The sequence below is a fragment of the Carcharodon carcharias genome, chromosome 11, assembly GCF_017639515.1.
Source record: "Carcharodon carcharias isolate sCarCar2 chromosome 11, sCarCar2.pri, whole genome shotgun sequence".
Classification (NCBI taxonomy): domain Eukaryota; kingdom Metazoa; phylum Chordata; class Chondrichthyes; order Lamniformes; family Lamnidae; genus Carcharodon; species Carcharodon carcharias.
The window spans coordinates 57,545,776-57,564,993 of NC_054477.1; the positions used below are offsets into that span (position 1 = coordinate 57,545,776).

General features: G+C 40.7%; 1 protein-coding gene across 2 annotated transcripts in view; it reads left to right on the top strand.

Moving 5' to 3' along the window:
* micu2 (mitochondrial calcium uptake 2) overlaps window positions 1-19,218 on the top strand; it is a 515,235-nt gene that overhangs the window by 400,115 nt on the left and 95,902 nt on the right. For both annotated transcript variants that reach the window (XM_041199666.1, XM_041199667.1), the window contains one exon: window positions 13,281-13,337. In XM_041199666.1, the coding sequence (XP_041055600.1) occupies window positions 13,281-13,337 (57 nt within the window). The remainder of the gene's footprint in view (window positions 1-13,280; window positions 13,338-19,218) is intronic.

The window sequence follows — 19,218 nt, forward strand, 5'->3', positions numbered from 1 at the left end:
GCAAGGCAAAATGTTTAAGTCCAACAAAACTTAGCCAGCAGACTTTGCTTGTTTGCTGTGAGACTATCACAGCACATAATTAGGTTTTGAGGCTACTGTACAAAATGCAGCCTGTGCAGATATTTCAAACTTGTTAATACATGAGAACATAAGAACTAGGAGCAGGAGTAGGCAATTCAGCCCCCTGAGCCTGCCCTGCCATTCATTACGATCATGGCTGATCTCATTTCAGCCTCAACTCCAATTTCCCGCCCTCTCCCCATAAGCTTTCAACCCATTACTAATTAAAAATCTGTCTATCTCCTCCTTAAATTTATTCAGTGTCCCAGCATCCACTGCACTCTGAGGTTGAATTCCACAGATTCACGACCCTTTGAGAAAAGTAATCCCTCCTCATCTCTGATTTAAATCTACCATCCCTTAGCCTAAAACTATGGCCTCTCATTCTAGAATGCCCCAGAAGGGGAAACATCTGCTCCACGTCTACTTCGTCTATCCCCATTAGCATCTTATATACCTCAGTTAGATCTCCTCTCATCCTTGTAAACTCTAGCGAGCATAGGCCTAAAGTGCTCAGTGTCTCCTCATAAGACAAGCCCCGCATCTCTGGAATCAATCTACTGAACCTCCTCTGAACCACCTCCAGTGCAATTACATCCTTCTTCAAGTAAGGGGACCAAAACTGTGCACAGTACTCCAGATGCGGTCTCACCAATACCTTGCAACAACACTTCCCTATTTTTACACTCTATTCCTTTAGCAATAAATGTCAAAATTCCATTTGCCTTCCTTATTACCTGTTGCACCTGCATACTAGCTTTCAGCGATTCATGCATGAGGACACCCAGATCCCTCTGCACTGAAGCATTCTGAAGTTTCTCTCCATTTAAATAATAAGTCGCCTTTTTATTCTTCCAACCAAAATGGATAACCTCACACTTATCCACGTTAAACTCCATCTGCCAAATTTTGGCCCATTCACCTAACCTGTCCATATCCATTTGTAAATTTCTTATTTCTTCATTGCAGCTTACCTTCCCACCTATTTTGGTGTCATTTGCAAATTTAGCTATCGTACCTTCTATCCAAGTCATTAATATATATTGTAAGTAGTTGGGGCCCAAGGACCGAACCCTGTGGCACCTCACTAGTTACAGCTTCCCATCCAGAAAAAGACCCATTTATCCTGACTCTCTGCTTTCTGTTGGTTAGCCAATCCTCTATTCAAGCTAATATATTACCCCTAACTCCGTGCGATCTTATCTTGTGTATTAACCTTATCAAAGGGCTTCTGGATATACTACATCTACAGGATTCCCATTATCTTCTTTGCTTGTCACATCTTCAAAACACTCTAGCAAATTAGTCAAACACGATTTACTCTTCATAAAATCATGCTGACTCTGATGGATTGCATTTTGACTTTCCAAATGCCCCATTATTACTTCCTTAATAACGGATTCCAACAATTTCACAACAACAGACATTAAACTAACTGGTCTATGGTTTCATACTTTCTGCACCCCCCCCCCCCTTTTTTTGAATAAGGACATTATATTAGCATTTTTCCAATCCACTGGAACCTTTCCAGAATCCAGGGAATTTTGGAATATTATAGCCAATGCATCCACTATCTCCGCTGCCACTTCCTTAAGACCCTGGGATGTAGGCCATCAGGTCCTGGGGACTTGTCAACTTTTTATCCCAATAGTTTGCTCAGTACTTTTTCTCTAGTGATGGTCATTGTTCTTAGTTCCTCTTTCTCTATATCCTCTGCACTACCTGTTACTATTGGGGTGGTACTAGTGTCCTCCAGTGTGAAAACTGAGGCAAAATATTGATTAAGCCTCTCTGCTATTTCTGCGTTCCCCACTATTAACTCCCCAGTCTCGTCCTCTAAGGGACCAACATTCACTTTAGCTACTCTCTTTCCTTTTATATACTTGTAGAAACTATTGCTATCAGCTTTTACATTTTGCGCTAGTTTTCATTCATAATTTACTTTTGCTCTTTTTATTTTTTTTTAGTAACCATTTGTTGATCTTTAAAAGTTTCCCAATCTTCCAGCCTGTCACTGACCTTTGCAATTTGGTATGCCTTTAAGTTATCTTTAACTTCCTTGCTTAACCATGGATGCTTTCTCCCCCCTTACCATTTTTCTTCCTCATTGGGATATATTTTACTTGGGAGGAATTGAATATCTTCTTAAATATCTGCCACTGTTCATCAACTGTCCTACCTTGTAGACTTCCTGCCTAGTCCACTAGGGGCAAATCTGCCCTCATACCTATGTAGTTACCTTTGTTTAACTCCAGAATACTAGTATGGGACTCAAGTTTCTCGCTCCCAAACTGAACTATTATCACTCTTCCCTAGAGGATCCTTTACTATGAGATCATTAATTAATCCCATCTGTAAAACTGCATTGCAACATTGATTTTTGTTGCAAATCCATTCTCGGATACAACATAGGCGTTACTGGCAGAGCCACTATTTGTTGTCCAATTGTCATTGTGTGGAGAAAGTGGTGCAGCAAGTGGTTTTCTAGAATTTAGTGATCTCATAGGGTCCTTCAAGGGATAGTTAAGTGTCAAGGACTGGAGTAACATATAGGCCAGACTAGATAAGAACAGCAAGTTTCCTTCCTGAATGGACATTAGTGAATTAGTTGGATTATTATAAAAATCCAACAGTTTACTGATTCCACCTTTCTCTTGCCAGAATTTCTAAACATAATTCAAATTATCAAACTGCCACAGTGGAATTTAAAGTCACATTCTTTGGATTATTAGTCCAAGCCTGCATATTGCTAGTCCAGTATCATAACTACTGCATATCTGTGCTCCTTTATTAGTTACCATGCTGAAAATTAATTTATAATTAACAGTGGCTGTTGTAAAATTGTGAGAAATGAGTGTAGTCATCTGTTAATATCCATAACCTTGTCTAGTAACAAATTATCAAGTGTACTAATTTATCCCCCTCAATTTAAAATTCTGGTTGAAGTGACCACTTAATGTTTTTAAAAGCAATTAACCTTCTTGGAAGTAAATTTAAGGATTACATGCATGATAAGCTAACTCTGTCAATGAGGATTCAGACAAGGAAGATCCTGCCACCCCAATCTCTTTAACCATTTAAAACAAGTGACATTCCAAATGGACTGTGGAAATTTGAAAAATGGGTTGCATTCTTCCAAAGTACCTTTGACAAAATTTTGCATGGAAGGCTGCTACTAGAGTTTAAAGCAGTGGGGATTCAAGGTAAAATCTAGTAATTATCAGAAATTGGTTGAAGGGCAGAATGTGGTGGGTAGATTTAAGAGACTGATGTCAGTGGGAGAAGTGCTGAAAGGATGCCCCTGAGGGCAAGATCACTTGGGAGAAAGATTTAAGGTGACCTTACTTTGCAGTTAAGTATATGAACTTGCTTTGCAGTTAATATTTCTCTATGATACTTAGAGTTGGACTCTCAAAATCACACAAAAGCAGGAACTGGGTAGTGTTGGAACACCACTTTTCTTGAGGCTCCAAGCTGAACCACTAAAATTAATACTGAGAAAACCAGGAATCATGCATTCCGACTGACCTTGATGAATTTTCCAATTAATGCTCCTGTCAAGACTGCTGGATAATTTACCCTACTATGTCAAGAAAATGGTGCAATTATACTTAGAATTACATAGAGATAACAACACAGAAGCAGGCCATTCGGTGCAGCTGGTCTATGCTAGGCTTTTTTCTACAAACTAGCTTCCTCCCACTCATCTTCATCTGACCCTATTAGATGAGCCTTCTATTTCTTTCTCCCTCATGTGCTTATCAAACTTCCCCTTAAATGCATCTTTGCTATTTGCTTTCAAGCTGTTCCTTATGGTAGCAAGTTCCAACTTCTAACCACTCTTCAGGTAAAGAAGTTTCTCTTGAATTACCTATTGGATTTATTTTTGACTATCTTATATTTATGGCCTCAAGTTTTGGTCTCTCCCACAAATGAAACTGTCTTCTCTATCAAATTCATAACCTTAAAGATCTCTGTCAGGTCACCCTGCGACCTTCTCTTTTCTAGAGAAGGGAGCCCCAACATGTTTAACCTTTCCTGATAAGTTTATCCTTTCAGCTCTGTTATACAAGAAAACTTGAATGGAAGAATGACAATTACTAACTTCAGGAAATGGCCAAGATGGGTAATCCCATTCTAAAATTGGGTCAAGTATGCACTTAGTATTTAATTCAACAGTAAATTGTAGCTTCTTTTAGTCTTAGTCAGTGATAAACAGTCATGGCCTAGAAGCACCAGCAGGGTAGTTAATTAGCTAACTAGTTAGAACTGGTTTCCTAGCCAGCAGTGACTGACCCATCTCACTGAAATCTGAGATAATATAAAAACAGGATCACCCAAAGTAAGTCACACAAAGGTGCAGCTGGAGACTGAGTGCTTAAATCCAGGAACTTAGGAATTGGGGAAATTCAGTACAGTGTGGGAGCACGTGCTGTTCTCGCCTTTTAAAAACAGAGTGGTCTGCGAGAGGGAGTCAGAGACAACAAGACTTGGGAGCTGAAGCCCGGAGGTATTACTTAGGTTGGAGGTAAGTAATTGGTAAGTTTTACCCTTTTATCCCCTCTGTCCTGAGCGGTACTGGGGAGTTTTGAGTATTATATTAAATTTATAGTATGACTAGTTAAACTCCATAGGACAGGTTTTTCCAGTCGGCGAGCGGGAGTGGAGCCTGCTCACGGATGCGTAAAATGATGCGGGGATACATCGGGCATGCGTCGTTTAGTTTTTCAGTTCAGCGGGTGTGTAGCCGAATCAGCTGTGCACCCGCTGAACTGTCAGTGGCCTATTAAGACCAGTAAAAAACTAATTAACATGATTGATGGACCTGCCCATCCAACCTTAAGGTTGGGGGCGGGCCGGGAGCCCAGGTGGGTTTCGGAGAAAACATGAAACCTCATCCACGCGCGGGATGAGGTTTCATGAGGGTATTTAAATTTTAATTAAATGTTTAAGTAAAAATTATAGACATGTCCCAACTCATGTGACAGTGTCACATGAGGGGACATGGCGAGGAAATTTTTTAATCAAATTTATTGAAACTTTTAGATCTGATCCGATCTCCCTGAGGCAGCACTTTGCCTCACAGGGATCTGTACACTCTTTCATTCACATTTGTGAAAGAGTGCGCTCCCGCTGAGGGAATCCCCCACTGCCCACACAGTGCTTCCTGGTGGACATCATGCTGGGCAGGCCTTAATTGGTCCGCCCACGTAAAATGGCGGTGCACCCCCAAGCGGAGGCGCCGATTGGAAGCCCACTTGTGCCCGCTCCCGCACTTCCCCCCACAATGGGGGGAAAATGTTGCCCATAATATAATTAGATAACAATTGAGTGGTATTTCTAAATTTGAAACCTAATTAGTTAAATAAAAGCAAAATAATGATGACAGGGCAGGTGATGTGTTGCAGCTGTAGCATGTGGAAGCTGGTGACTACCTGTGTGATTCATGACACCCACATCTGCAGCTCGAAGAACTTCAGCTTCAAGTTGATGAGCTGGAGCCTGAGTTTCAGACACTGCGATGCATCAGGGAGGGAGAACATTACCTGGACACTTTGATCCAAAAGGCAGCCACACACCCCTTAGGCTAGGGTACTTCTGATTTGGTCGGTATTCAGGGACAGGAGGGTGTGAACAGAGGCAGTTATAGGATCCAGAAGGTAGCAATGCAGGAGCCTCAGCCCTTGCAATTGTGCCAACGGGTTCGAGGTTCTTGCAGCTTATGTGGATGAGAGCAGAGACTGCAGGGAAGATTAGCGCACTGACTATGGTACCATGGTGCAGGAGGCCGTTCAAGTGGGGGGGGAGTAAAAAGGAAGTTGTAGTAGCGGAGAGTATAGTTGGGGGAATAGACACCGTTCTCTGCAGTTGAGAGTGTGAGTCACAAAAGGCTGTCTTGCCTGCCTGGTGTCAGGGTTAATGACATTTCCTCAGGGCTGGAAAGGAACTTGGAATGAGAGGGGAAGGATCTAGTTGTCATGGTCTTTGTGACATAGGTAAGAGTAACAAAGAGGTTCTGCTAGAGACTAAATCAAAACCACCAAGGTAATAATCTCTGGAGTACTACCTGAGCTACGAGCAAATTGGCATGGGGTAAATAAGATCAGAGAGTTGAATGCATGGTTCAAAGATCAGCGTGGGAGATATGAGTTTTGATTCATGGGGCACTGGCACTGGCACTGGCACCAGTACTAGGAAAAGAGGGATATGTGCTGTTGGGACAGCCGTCACCTGAACTGCACTGGGACCATTGTATTGGTGAATCACATAACCAGGCCTGCAGTTAGGGCTTTAAGCTAAGTTGTGGGGTGGGAGGGAGGGTTCACATGAGGGGGAGATTTAGAAAGTTAAAGAGAAAGGACAAGGCAACGGTGCAGTTGGTGTTGCAGGTAACGGTATCCAGGGTGTGACAAGAAGGGACAGCATACAAGCTCTCGGTAAGAGTGATGATAAGATGATAGAATTTCATATTCATTTTGAGGGTGAGAAATTTGGGTGTGAAACTAGTGCCTTAAACTTAAATAAGGGCAATTACAAGAGCATGAAGACAGAGATCGCTAAAGTGGACTTGAAAAATAGGTTAAAAGGTAAGACAGTAGAGAAGCTGTGGCAGACATTTAAGGAGGTAATTCATAATTCTCAACAAAAATATGTTCCATTGAAAAAGATGGACTCAGAGGAGGATGCACCATCTTAAGGAATTTAAGGAGGGTATCAAATTGAAAGAAAAGGCATATAATGCTGCAATGCTTCTGGTAACCCGGAAGATTAGGAAAATTTTAGAAATCAGCAAAGGATGACAAAAAAAATAAAGAGAGAGAAAAGAGTATGAGAGAAAATGAGCAAGAAGTATAAAAAAAGACAGTAAAAGCTTCTACAAGTAAATAAAAAGGCAAAGAGTAGATGTTGGTTCCATAAAGGGTGAGACTGGGGAATTAATAATGGGAAACAAGGAAACAGCAGAGAATTTGAACAAGTATTTTGTATCTATCTTCACCATAGTAGACATAGAAAAGCATTCCTAGAATAATAGAAAAGCCAGAGCAAAAGGGAGAGAGGAACTTTTATCACAATCACTAGAGAAGAAGTACGAGAAAACTAATCGGACTAAAGGCTGACAATTCCCGTGGACCTAATGGCCTGCATCCTAGGCTTTTAAAGGAAGTGGCTGCATAAGTATGGATGTATTGTTATAATCTTCCAAAAGTTCTTGGATTCTGGAAAGATATCAGTAGATTGGAAAACAGCAAATGTAACACCTTTTTTCAAGAATGGAGTGAATCAGAAAGCAGGAAATTATAGGCCAGTTAGCCATAGGGAAAATGCTAGAATCTGTTATTAAGGAGATAGTAGCAGGATATTTAGAAGATCATAATAAAACAGAGCCAACATGGTTTTGTAAAAGGGAAATCATGTTTGATAAGTTTGCTGGAGTTCTTCGAGGATATAGCAAACAGGCTGGACAAAGGGGAACCAGTAGATGTAATGTATTTAGATTTCTAAAAGGTGAACAAGAAGATGCCAAATAAAATGTTACTGCATAAAATAAGAGCTTGTGGTGTTGGGGGAGATTTTCAGCATGGATTGAAGATTTGCTGACTAATAGGTCACTTTCAGATTGACAAACTGTAACTAGTGGCGTACCACAGAGATGAGTGCTGGGGCCTCATCTGTTTACTATCTATATCAATGACTTGGATGAAGGGACTGAGTGTATTGTATCAAAATTTGCTGATGATACAAAAATAGGTAGGAAAGCAAGTTGTAAGCAGGATACAAAGAGTCTGCAAAGGGATATCGAATAGGGTAAGTGAGTGGGAAAAAATTGGCAGATAGAGTGTAATGTGGGAAAATATAACATTGTCCACTTTGTTGTTCACTTTGGCAGGAAGAATAGAAAACAGAATATTATTTAATTGGAAAAAGACTGCAGAATGCTGCAGTGCAGAGGGATCTGGGTGTCCTTGCACATGAATTACATAAGTTAGCATGGAGGTACAAGCAAGCGATAAAGAAGGCAAATGGAATGTTGGTCTTTATTGCAAGGGGTTGGGGTATGGGGTATAAAAGTAGGGAAGTCTTGCTACAACTGTAGAGGGCATTGGTGAGACCGTACCTGGAGTAATGTGTACAGTTTTGTCTCCTTAATTAAGGAAGGATATACTTGCATCAGAAGCAATTCAGAGAAGGTTCACTAGGCTGGTTCCTGGAATGAAGAGGTTGTCTTATGAAGAAAGGTTGAATAGGTTGGGCTTATATTCATTGGAGTTTAGAAGAATGAAAGGTGATCTTATTGAAACATATAAAATCCTGGGGGAATTTGACAGTTACATGCTAGAAGGATGCTTCCTCTCAAAGCAAAATCTAGAATTGAGGGTACAGTTTAAAAATAAGGGATTTCCATTTTAAGACAGAGATGAGGAACTTCTTCTCTCAGAGGGTCATTAGTTTTTGGAATTCTCTTCCACAGAAAGCAGTGGAGATTGGGTCATTGAATATATTAAAGGTTGATTTGGACAAATTTTTGATTGACAAGGGATCCAAGGATTATGGGGGCTAGGCAGGAAAATGGAGTTAAGGTCCCAATCTGATCAGCCATGATTTTATTGAATAGCAGAGCAGGCTCAATGGGCTGAGTGGCCTACTTCTGCTCCTATTTTTATGATCTTAAGTGGAGAGCACAATGGTGAGCCTTCTTTGCCCTCCCTCCTACAACCATAGGTCAATATTGCCTTGATTATTGCCCACATATTTTGATGTTATTAGTAATCAGTTTTTCTCTATCTGCTTAGGACAGATTTGAGCCTTGACAATCAACAGTCCTTCCCTTTGCTTCTAATTGTTTCCACCAGCACTATAAAAGTATAATTTTTCTACCATTTTAAGAAGTACTGGGTTTGAATTTGTTCCTTTTTTTCAGATATCCACCCGCCCGCACCCACATAACTCCCCCAACAGGGGAAAAATGCTGCCCCTTGTTTCGAAGGTGTTAAAGGGGTTCCATCAACATTCTGGCTGTAGTGCTGAAGACTTATGGTGCAGAACTAGCCACGTCCCTAACTAAGCTGTTCCAGCAACAACATTGGCACTGACCTGACAAAATTGAAAATTGCCCAGGATTATCCTGTCCATAAAACACAGGACAAATCCAATTCCAGCTAATTACCATTTCATCAGCCTACTCTCAAACATCAGAAAAATGATAGAAAATGTTGTCCACAGTAAGGTCAGGCAGCACTTACTCACCAATAACCTGCTCACTGATGCTCAGTTTGTGTTTTGCCAGGACCACTCCGAGTCTCGTTACGACTTTGGTCCAAACATGAATGAAAGAGTTGAATTTGAGAGGTGAGGTAAGGCAGTATTTGACCAAGTGTGAAATCAAAGAGACCTAGTACAATTGAAGTCAATGGGGATTGGGGGAAAATTCTCCATTGGCTGGATTCATATCTAGCATAAAAGAGTTGTGGTTGTTGGAGGCCAACTATTTCAGCCCCAGAACATCGCTGCCGGAGTTCCTCACAGCAGTATCCTAGGCCTATCAACTATTGCATCAATGACCTTCTCTCCATCAGACAGTCAGGAGTAGGGATGTTCGTTGTTGTTTGCACAGTGTTTCACAATTCTTCAGATATTGAAGCAGTCCCTGCCTACATGCAGTAAGAAAACATATTTAAGGCAAATAAAATTGTAAGTTAAAAAGAGTTGTGACTGTGCCCCTCATCCAATTGTTGTCACACACTCACCTAAATGCAATAAATGAGTGTAATAATTCAAGGAACCAATTGCAAAAAACAGAATTCTTGCTCATTGAGTACTGCCCAGTGTCACATTAACGTAAGCGTATTTTGACTTAGTGTGATTTTCAATTAAATCAGTAGTTTCTTGACTCAGAAATTTGATAGTCCTTAAAGTCACATGGTCTGGTTGGAATGCATCCTAGGTTATTGGGAAGTAACGGTGGAAATTGCAGAGCTTTGGCCACAATCTTCCAGCCCCACCTTGGCTATGTGGGTGGACCCAGAGTGGAGGATTGCACCACTGTTCAGAAAAAGAGAGGGATGAACTCAGCAATTACAGGCAAACAAACCTAACATTGGTGGTGGGATAACTTACATAAATACCAAAAGTACTCCAAATATTCCTAGTACAATAAAATATTTATAAGGAGTGGAGGGGGTTGGGTGAAGGGTGAGAAATGATAAATAAATCCTAAATGCAATTACTATTTTTGGAAAGGGAATGAAATGAACATTTTATAAGATGTATCTGCACCTCTAAATTAGCTTTATAATTGGGATACTGCATGTTTCACCCCAATGGTTATTGGTTGTTTTGATTAACAATGTTTCCCATATTTATTTTTGTTAATGCTGCTCATTTGAGGAGCTGTACAAGTTTCATTGAAAGGTATGTAAAACATCTGGAACTGGATTTTAGTAAATGTTTCTGTTCAATGTAACAAGCAGTACACAAGTTTTTGGAAACAATGCAGAAACAAAGTCATTAACATTAGACTATTGAGGCACAAGAGGCATCTTTGATAAAAGACTTGTATCTGATCAGTTGCATGCAGTTACAAGTGTTCTCTGAAATATTTACGGTGGTTATGAAGCATCAGATGATTAATTTTGTGGGTTGATGTTAGCCTCGATTGAGAAATTGAACTGTTTTCTGAACTTAAAACACTTTTTAATGTCACCTCACGGTAGCCAGTGTTACGACGCTACATGCGATTAGTCAGCAGCATCAACAAGCATTTTTGAAATTATTGCTAAAGAAGAAACTGCAGACCAAAGATTACTGAGAGGAGTGGTACTAATATTATAATCTCATTGATCCATTTATGAAAATCCACTTATGACTTTTGCGGCCAGGATTTTTTTTACCAAGAACCTGAAAATTTTTCTTCCCCCCCTCTTTCTGTTCCGTTAGACTTACTTATACTTACTTAATTATCCATGCAATTCCAAATAAAATGTTAAGTTAAAGGGATATCCCAGACCAGACACTGAAATATAACTAAACAGAATCTACCAACAATGGTGATGGGTCTGCTAATTCTCCATATCTTTACCACTAAAATATTGCTTTGTGATGTACAATGTTATACCACATGTAAAGTCCATCTTTCATGAAATAATGTGGATAGGGATATTTGATGAACTGGCAAATCTATAATGGGCAGAAGAGGAATTATTGTAAGTGCTAGCAGGCTGAGGATTGATCATTTTCAGCACAGTAGTTTGAGACACAGTAGACTTAATTGCATTACCAATGTTTTACACAGCAATACAAAGCAATATTTAAAAGTAAGGATCATAATATACAAATATTGTTACCAGTATCGGTTAGGCCTGTTGACTTAAATTTAAAACACCAGACTAGTGAATTTAGAATATAAGATACCTGGGTCTTAGCTCCAATTATGATGAAAATCTAAAGTCAGATTCAACTTATTAAATTTCCCCTTGTACACTGGACATTTCAATATGAAGCTGTAAGAAGATAATCTTGTCATGGATACAGCTGTGTTGAGTATAAGCATTGTGCCTTGATTATAGTCAGGTACAAAATAATTGTCTTTCTCATTTTGCCATTTTTGTCCAATGATTTCCTCTTGCCATTACTGTATTTTAAAACAAGTGACCTAGTGCTCGGGATTTACTCTTCCTGAATTTGCAGCATTCCCTTCCCTCTAGTGAAACTGCTGGTAACTATTTGCTCTTTTCACAGCTGAACTTGGCGTGTTGTAGACCAGAGATATTTATCAATTTTTGGATCCGTTTCCTATCCAGCAACTGGCCAGATCAGCAGGATGTCACTGTTGGGCGACATATATACGAACATACATACATACATACAAACATACGAATTAGGAGCTGGAGTAGGCCACTCAGCCCCTTGAGCCTACTCCGTCATTCAATAAGATCATGGCTGATCTGATTGTAACCTCAAACCCACATTCCCACCTACCCCGATAACCTTTCGCCACCTTGTTTATCAAGAATCTATCTACCTCTGCCCTAAAAATACTCAAAGACTCTGCTTCCACCACCTTTTGAGGAAGAGAGTTCCAAAGACTTATGACTCTGAGAGAAAAAAATCCTCTTCATCTCTGTCTTAAATGAGTGACCCCTTACTTTTAAACAGTGACCCCTAGTTCTAGATTCTAGTGACCCTGGGAGATGCTAGGGTGCTAAAAGAGAAGACATCACAGCAGCAGGGGGAGAGCTGGCAATCAGCAGGGGAGAGGTTGATGGTTTCGTTGACCAGCCAGGGAAGGCTGCTCCCACTGGCCTACAAGGAATGCTGTAAAAAGCCACTTAACTTGTGAAGCTGGCAGCTCCCACCTCCCTTTCACTGCTGTATTTCCTGAGTCCTGAGAAACCCATTGTGAAACCTGCGCATCATCAATGAATTTTAAATCAGACTCCCAGTTGCCTTGTGGAAGCCCGATTTAATGATGTGCCTCACCTCTCCACTGTGGGAAAGTCAGACGCCATGAAATCCACCACCGTAAAAAAGTCAACGGGTGCTGCTTGGTACATTAGAGTCACTTTTTGTACGTTTGACAATTTAACCCCATTCCCCCTCTCCATGACTCACCTCCCCATCATTAGTATTTACTTTAGGTCTATAATTCAGTAACACAAATACAATCTCTTCTGTGTGTATAATAGGATTTTTATCTTCATTTCTTCTAATTTTTAAATGTTCAAAGTTTTCTTAAGAATTCAGTTTGTGGACAAACATTGAGGATGACAGTTTTCTAGATTCCGTGCCTTTGGGATAATGTTTGACTATAGATATTTTGTACAGTCTTGAAGAGCCCTGAAGAAAGATTATATTTGGTTTTACTATCCGTATTACCCTTCGCTCAAGTGAATGTAATGCTTTTAATTAAGCAGTGTATATCTTCAAAAGCAAAACTGTCTCTTCAGAAAAAGTTAGACAGAATCCTGCAGTTATGTTCTAAAAGCTATACTGCAAACTAAACTTCAACTATACTGCAAACACAGATTCCATTCTACTTCCTAATGTGAATTTGTAAATGCTAACCTGCTTTGAACCTCCCCAAACATTTGATTTCTAAACAAGCGTTAGTTGCTTCTGACCTGTTTGTGAATGCAGTCTCTGTGTGCAGTTTAAATTGTTCAGCAATTTTGAAAAAAAAGTTATGACATTTTAAAATATTGAGAAGTGTAATCTCATTTCAGCTGCAGAGCATCATTCGGCAAAAGAAAGATGTCAAGCTGGGAGCACAGACTACATCAGTAAGTCATCCCCTTTTAGGTTACTTTCTACCAAACCAAACTCAGAATAATCATTTCCTCTTAATACCACAGCTGAGCCTTCCATGAAGATTAGCTTATTTGAGCAAATCCTGTCTGAAGGTTTCTGAATGTTGTTTACAGGACATGTAGATAACATCATTCCTCACAATTCCTGTTACTCTGACTGATAAAGTATCTAAACTGAAATTCTATCTTTTCACTTGCATTTAATTCAAGTTATGGTACAACAAGGAGTTTCTGTACAGATAATGGTAAGGAACAGAGATATTAAGCCCTAGGAAATATATTTATTCTATACATTATTAGAGGGTATTAGATTGTAGCTAAGATTAAGAAAAGGTGGTTGGCTCATACCCATTTTAAAACTCCTGATTCACACATTTTTAATTGCTTTCAGAATAGTTAATTGGGCCAAATCTTCCAAGGAGTAGCAATCACCATCGGATTGCCATTTCGCTCGTCTTTATAAACGTTGCGCTGGGGCTCACATTTGTCACCCGGACTTCCAAACTGGCCCTCCTGAGAAATGTGAAGTGTGCCTAGTTGGGAGACCTTCTTTCATAGTGCAGGAGCATTGGGGGAAGCCAAGCCATGCCCCCTTTTTACAATACTAGCTGCCACATACCGTTAAGTTTAAATGTCCTAAAGCCACTTTGATAAGCTACAGAGAGAGTAAGTAAGTGAGGGGGTAGGGTTTGTTGGGTGGGTTTGGGGGGCTAGTCAGGGGGATGTGGGTAGTCAGGTGGTAGAGGAAGTAGTCGGGGGAATCGGGGAAGAAACCAGGTGATTGGGAGATTATTGGGTGGTTGGCGGGATAGTTGGGGGTTGGGGGCTGGTCGGGGGATCCGGGGTGGGGGCGGTGGTTGGGGGAATCAGTAATATAGTTATTCAGAAGTTAAAACTGGTTTTAATCCTTCTAACCTTTCCTGGGAAACTATCCTAGGAAACTATTCTGGTAAGTGAGTCGGAGCCATTTGAAGTCTTCAACACTAACTCAAGAGTTTCAGAGGGTTTGAGATGCAGGGTAATTGCCCGATGGAAATTGAGACTGAAACTTCCCGGACGCCTCCCATGGAGTCCTTGCATTGGGATTTCCATGGGGTCCCCCAGTGCATCTTCTGGGATGCCTCCAGGGTACAACCATCCAGAGACTGGAAGATCTGGGCCATTATATTCTTTCAAAGCTGTTTCGGGGAAATAAGGAGAATTTGACCGAAACCAAAATAAAATGTTAAAATAAGATCACTCATACGTTATGAACAAGTTACTTGTGGTGGTAAGTGTTTTTATTGTTGTGATTTGTTTAGAAATTGGCACCTTCATAGACTGACCTTTTTTTTTTCAAAATTATAGTGCTTGAGTGACAAAATCACATTGAATATAGGTAAAGATACATTTCTGGATATTGCATTCTGCCAAAACTACCCATTCTTGAATGATAAAAATTCTAAAGCATTAGCATTTTCTTCACATCTTTCTTAACGAGATGTGTGCAAAACTTCTACAATAATAAACAATACTTTTATTGCAGCTGAATTACCCAAAATAAATTAGCAGCAATAAAGGTGGTGGTTAGTATTACGGATTTTTAGAACACCTCTCTTTTAGCAAGAGGCAAAATGAAGAGTTAAAACCTTTGAGTTAACTTCTATCAGTACAGAATTTTATTCGAAATAGAAGTGAGCTAAACATTCCTAGAAAGTGCACTGTGATAATTTCATAAATTGAACTTATAGCTCCATGGTGAAAGTGATTTTAAGACTTCCACTCATGCAAGAGAACTGTGAGGCATTGCCCAAGCAACTCTAGCATGTGAAAGAAAGTCATGAAAAGGTAAGTGACTCCAAAAGCTGTTATAAAATATTTGAACATTTACTTTGGAGATTCTGGGGATGAGAAGTTGACAGAAGGCACTTTGGTTAAAATTACACATTCCAAGCATCTCTCTGCTGGTTGAGAACATCTCCTGGGATCAACAAAGACCATTTCAGAGCACTGTAAGGATTCTATTAAAAATGTTGAAAATTCCCTTTTAAGTTATTTATTACTTTATGAGGTAAAGTAGCACTGTATAGAAGCACGAAAACAGGCAAAGACACATAGAAGACAGACGCTAAGGGAATACACAAGAATTGACGTCTGTACGCAATATGGCAATGTTTGATTTATAAATTTGATTTGGCATGTTTGTTTTATAATGGCTTTTTTAGCATTGTGGCTGTGATGGTCAGTAATAGGGAAGGTAAGATGTGGGACCTTTGGTGGATGGAGAATTGGGCTTGTGTTCACTCGTACCGCAGCCAGATGAGTTGATCAGAGACAGTACAGCCAGAAAGGGGATGTGTGTTTGCATCTTCCTTTCCACCTTCTCCCTTCCTCCTCTTCCCCAAATGGTCACTGTGTAGGTGGTGAAAAGGGCTGTGCCCTCGTGATGATACGGTTGTGCAGCATGCAGCAGACTACAATGAATTTTGACAAACACTCTGCTGAGTACTGCAGAGCACTCCAGGATTGCTTAAGCCAATTTCTGGTCTTCCCCACCCCACCCCATTGGTCCTCCCCACCCTCCGGACTCCACTCCCCCTTAGTCCTTCCCTCTTCCTAACTCCTTCAGACATCTTTACTTCTTCTGCCACCCTTAGTTCTTCACCCCCGCCAACTCTTTCCTCCAGCCTTACTTCTTCTTCCAGCATTGCTCTTTCCCCCTTCCTGACTCCTTCAGACACCCTTACTTCTTCCTCCAGCCTTACTTTTTCCAACATTGCCCCTCCTCCCTTCCTAACTCCTTCAGACACTCTTCCTTCTTCCTCCAGCCTTACTTCTTCCTCCACCCTTAGTCCTTCCCTCTTCCCGACTCCTTCCCCCACCCTTAATTCTTCCTTCAGCCTCATGTGGCAGACTGGCTTTCATTATATGCATGCTTTTCATGTCACATCAGAGTCATGAGCCACATGATCAGTCCCCCAGCTTGTCATCATGGCTGAAGTGCATTTGGTGCAAGGAACTGTCACAGAATGAAGGCATGAGGATACCAGCCATCGACCTGCACAATAGGTTGCGTATTAGTGCATATCACCTACACAATGGAGGAGTAGGATCCCTTCTGATCACAGTACATCTCAGAGTTGTCAAGCAGCACCCATAAAGCCACAACTGTGCAGTCACTGGAATCCTACACATGGAGAAGCCTGCAATCCTTGTGCTTCCTCCAGCTGCTTCTCTCTGCTAAGACAGAATAAAATGTATTTGGTCTCTTACAATACAGAACGTCAGTGATCTTCCTTATGCAACAGTGGATAGCGAACTGGTAGATGTTGCAAACATTGCCCACTTTAATCTGGAAGGAGATAGATGCATTAAAGTTCATGCCCACAATCAGCTTTACAGTCATTGGCAGTGCCGTCCCCTCCTTGCTCTGAAGCTGCAATTGTGGTTGCAATAGGTGGCGGATTTCAGTGATTGCCTTCTTAGTCAAGCAGATGGCTATGGTTAGTGAAGTGCCACAAGGACTGGTGCTGGGGCCTCAGCTATTTACAACCTATATTAGTGACTTAGACAAAGAGACAGAGAGAAATGTATCTACATTAACTGACGATACAAAGCTACATGGAAATGTGAGTTGTGAGGATGACACAGAGAGGCTGCAAAAAGAATTAGGTTAACTGAGTCGGCAAGAAGAAAGCAAAAGGAGTGTAATGTGAGGAAGTGTGAAGTTATTCACTTTGGTCGTAAGAATAGTAGAACAGAGTATTTTTTAACAGGCATTAAACTTGAAAATATTGATGTTCAGAAAAACTTGGGTACGTTCATGCAAGGAATTCAAAGTTAGCATGCATGTACAGCAAGCGATTAGAATGGCAAATGGCATGTTGACCTTTATTGCAAGGGGATTGGAGTACAAGAATAAGCCTTGCTACAATTTTACAGTGCTTTGGTGAGACCACACTTGGCATACGGTGTGTAGTTTTGGACTCCATATTTAAGGAAGCATTGGGGGCAGTACAGCAAAGGTTCACTAGATTGGGCTCTGGGATGGTAGGATTGTTCTATGATGAGAGGCTGAGTAAATTGGGTCTATATTCAGAGGAATGAGAGACAATCTCATTGAAACACAAAGCATTCTGAAGGGGCATGAGAGTAGTTACCGAGGTTTTTTCTGCTGGCTGGGCTATCTAGAACACAGTGGCACAGTATCAGGATAAGGCTTAGGACTGAGGTAAGGAGAAAATTCTTCATTCAAAGGGTAGAGAATCTTTGAATTCTCTACTCCAGAGGGTTGTGGATGCTCCACCTTTGACTATATTTAAGGCTGGGATAGACATATTTTTGATCTCACAGGGAATCAAGGAATATGGGAAGCGGGCAGGAAAGTAGAAGTTGGAACCCATGATCGTATTGAGTGTCAGAGCAGGCTCAACAGGATATATGGTCTGCTCCTGCTCTTATCTCTTATGTTCTTATGATCTGACACATTGTTCTTCACTAGGAACCAGGAAGGAAAATTGCTCCCTGAATCCACTTGGGGGATATGGCCTCCTTTTGAGAGCCTTTCTTGCCCCTTGTCCTCTTTTCAGCTGTGTGCCCTGCTCTATGTCACCTCTGCTCACTCTCTGTCATGTTGTAGGCCAAGGGGATGCAAACTACTTAAACCATGTCTAGAAGCAAACGGATTGTACAGAATCCTTGAGGTCAGCACTAAGTTCTTCAGCATACGTCACCCCATTCCCTGTAGGCTTAAACAACTCTGGAAACCACCAAACGCTTCTAGAATTGCAGTGAGCCTTAAAAATCAATCAGAAACTAACCTGAATGTAGTTGATGATCTCATTATATAGCACTTTTAAAGGGCTTTCCTGCTGCTGACGGCGTTAGCCAGAGCATTGAACTTTGAAATGGCATGGCTGGCATCACATGAGCATTGGATGCTGATTGACATCATAATCTACCTGCTCTGCATATTTCTGGCAGACATTCCCTGTGCATCACCAATGCCTTCAGCCAGTGGTGTCCAACTCAACCTGAAGTGTATGCACGCCACTGACATGTTCTGGAGGCAAAATGGTACCCGTAACGCCAAGAAAACGGGCACTGCTCATCCAGTTTTGCAACCAGTATATTTTCACAACTTCCTACATCCACATTACCAGCAAATAGGAGGAGATGTGTACTTAATATTTTTAACTCAAAGATTATCAATAATTAAAAATGTTCTATTTTGTAATAACCTGAATAAAATATTAAAAGTATAATAATTCACCACAGTACTTCCTTTACCCCTGAATGTTTTTCCATTTATTCTCTTTCTGTCTGCAATTTTTGACATCAGAGGCTTCATTGAGCTACCAATAAAATCAAGGGATCTCTCAATCCTATCTTTATTATAATTAATAATCAAGCATTTAGCGTATCATTGTTTATAATTTGGGTGGAATTACCTTGAATGTAAGACTGAAGTATCCAGATTTAAGTTATTTCTAGAAGGGGAAGCGTTGGCGTAGTGGTATTGTCGCTTGATTCGTAATCCAGAGACTTGGGGTAATGCTTCAGGGGACCTGGGTTCGAATCAGACGTGGAATTTGAATTCAATAAAAATCTGGAATTAAAAGTCTAATGATGACCATGAAACCATTGTTGGTTGTTGTAAAAACCCACCTGGTTCACTATCGAAGGAAATCTGCTGTCCTTACCTGGCTTGGCTTACATGTAGACCCACTGCAATGTGGTTCACTCTCAAATGCCCTCTGAACTAGGGCAACTAGGAATGGGTAATAAATGCTGGCCTGACCAGTGACACCCACACCCCATGAATGAATTTTTAAAAATTGTGGTTAAGACACAGTGAGGCACTGACGCTCAATGG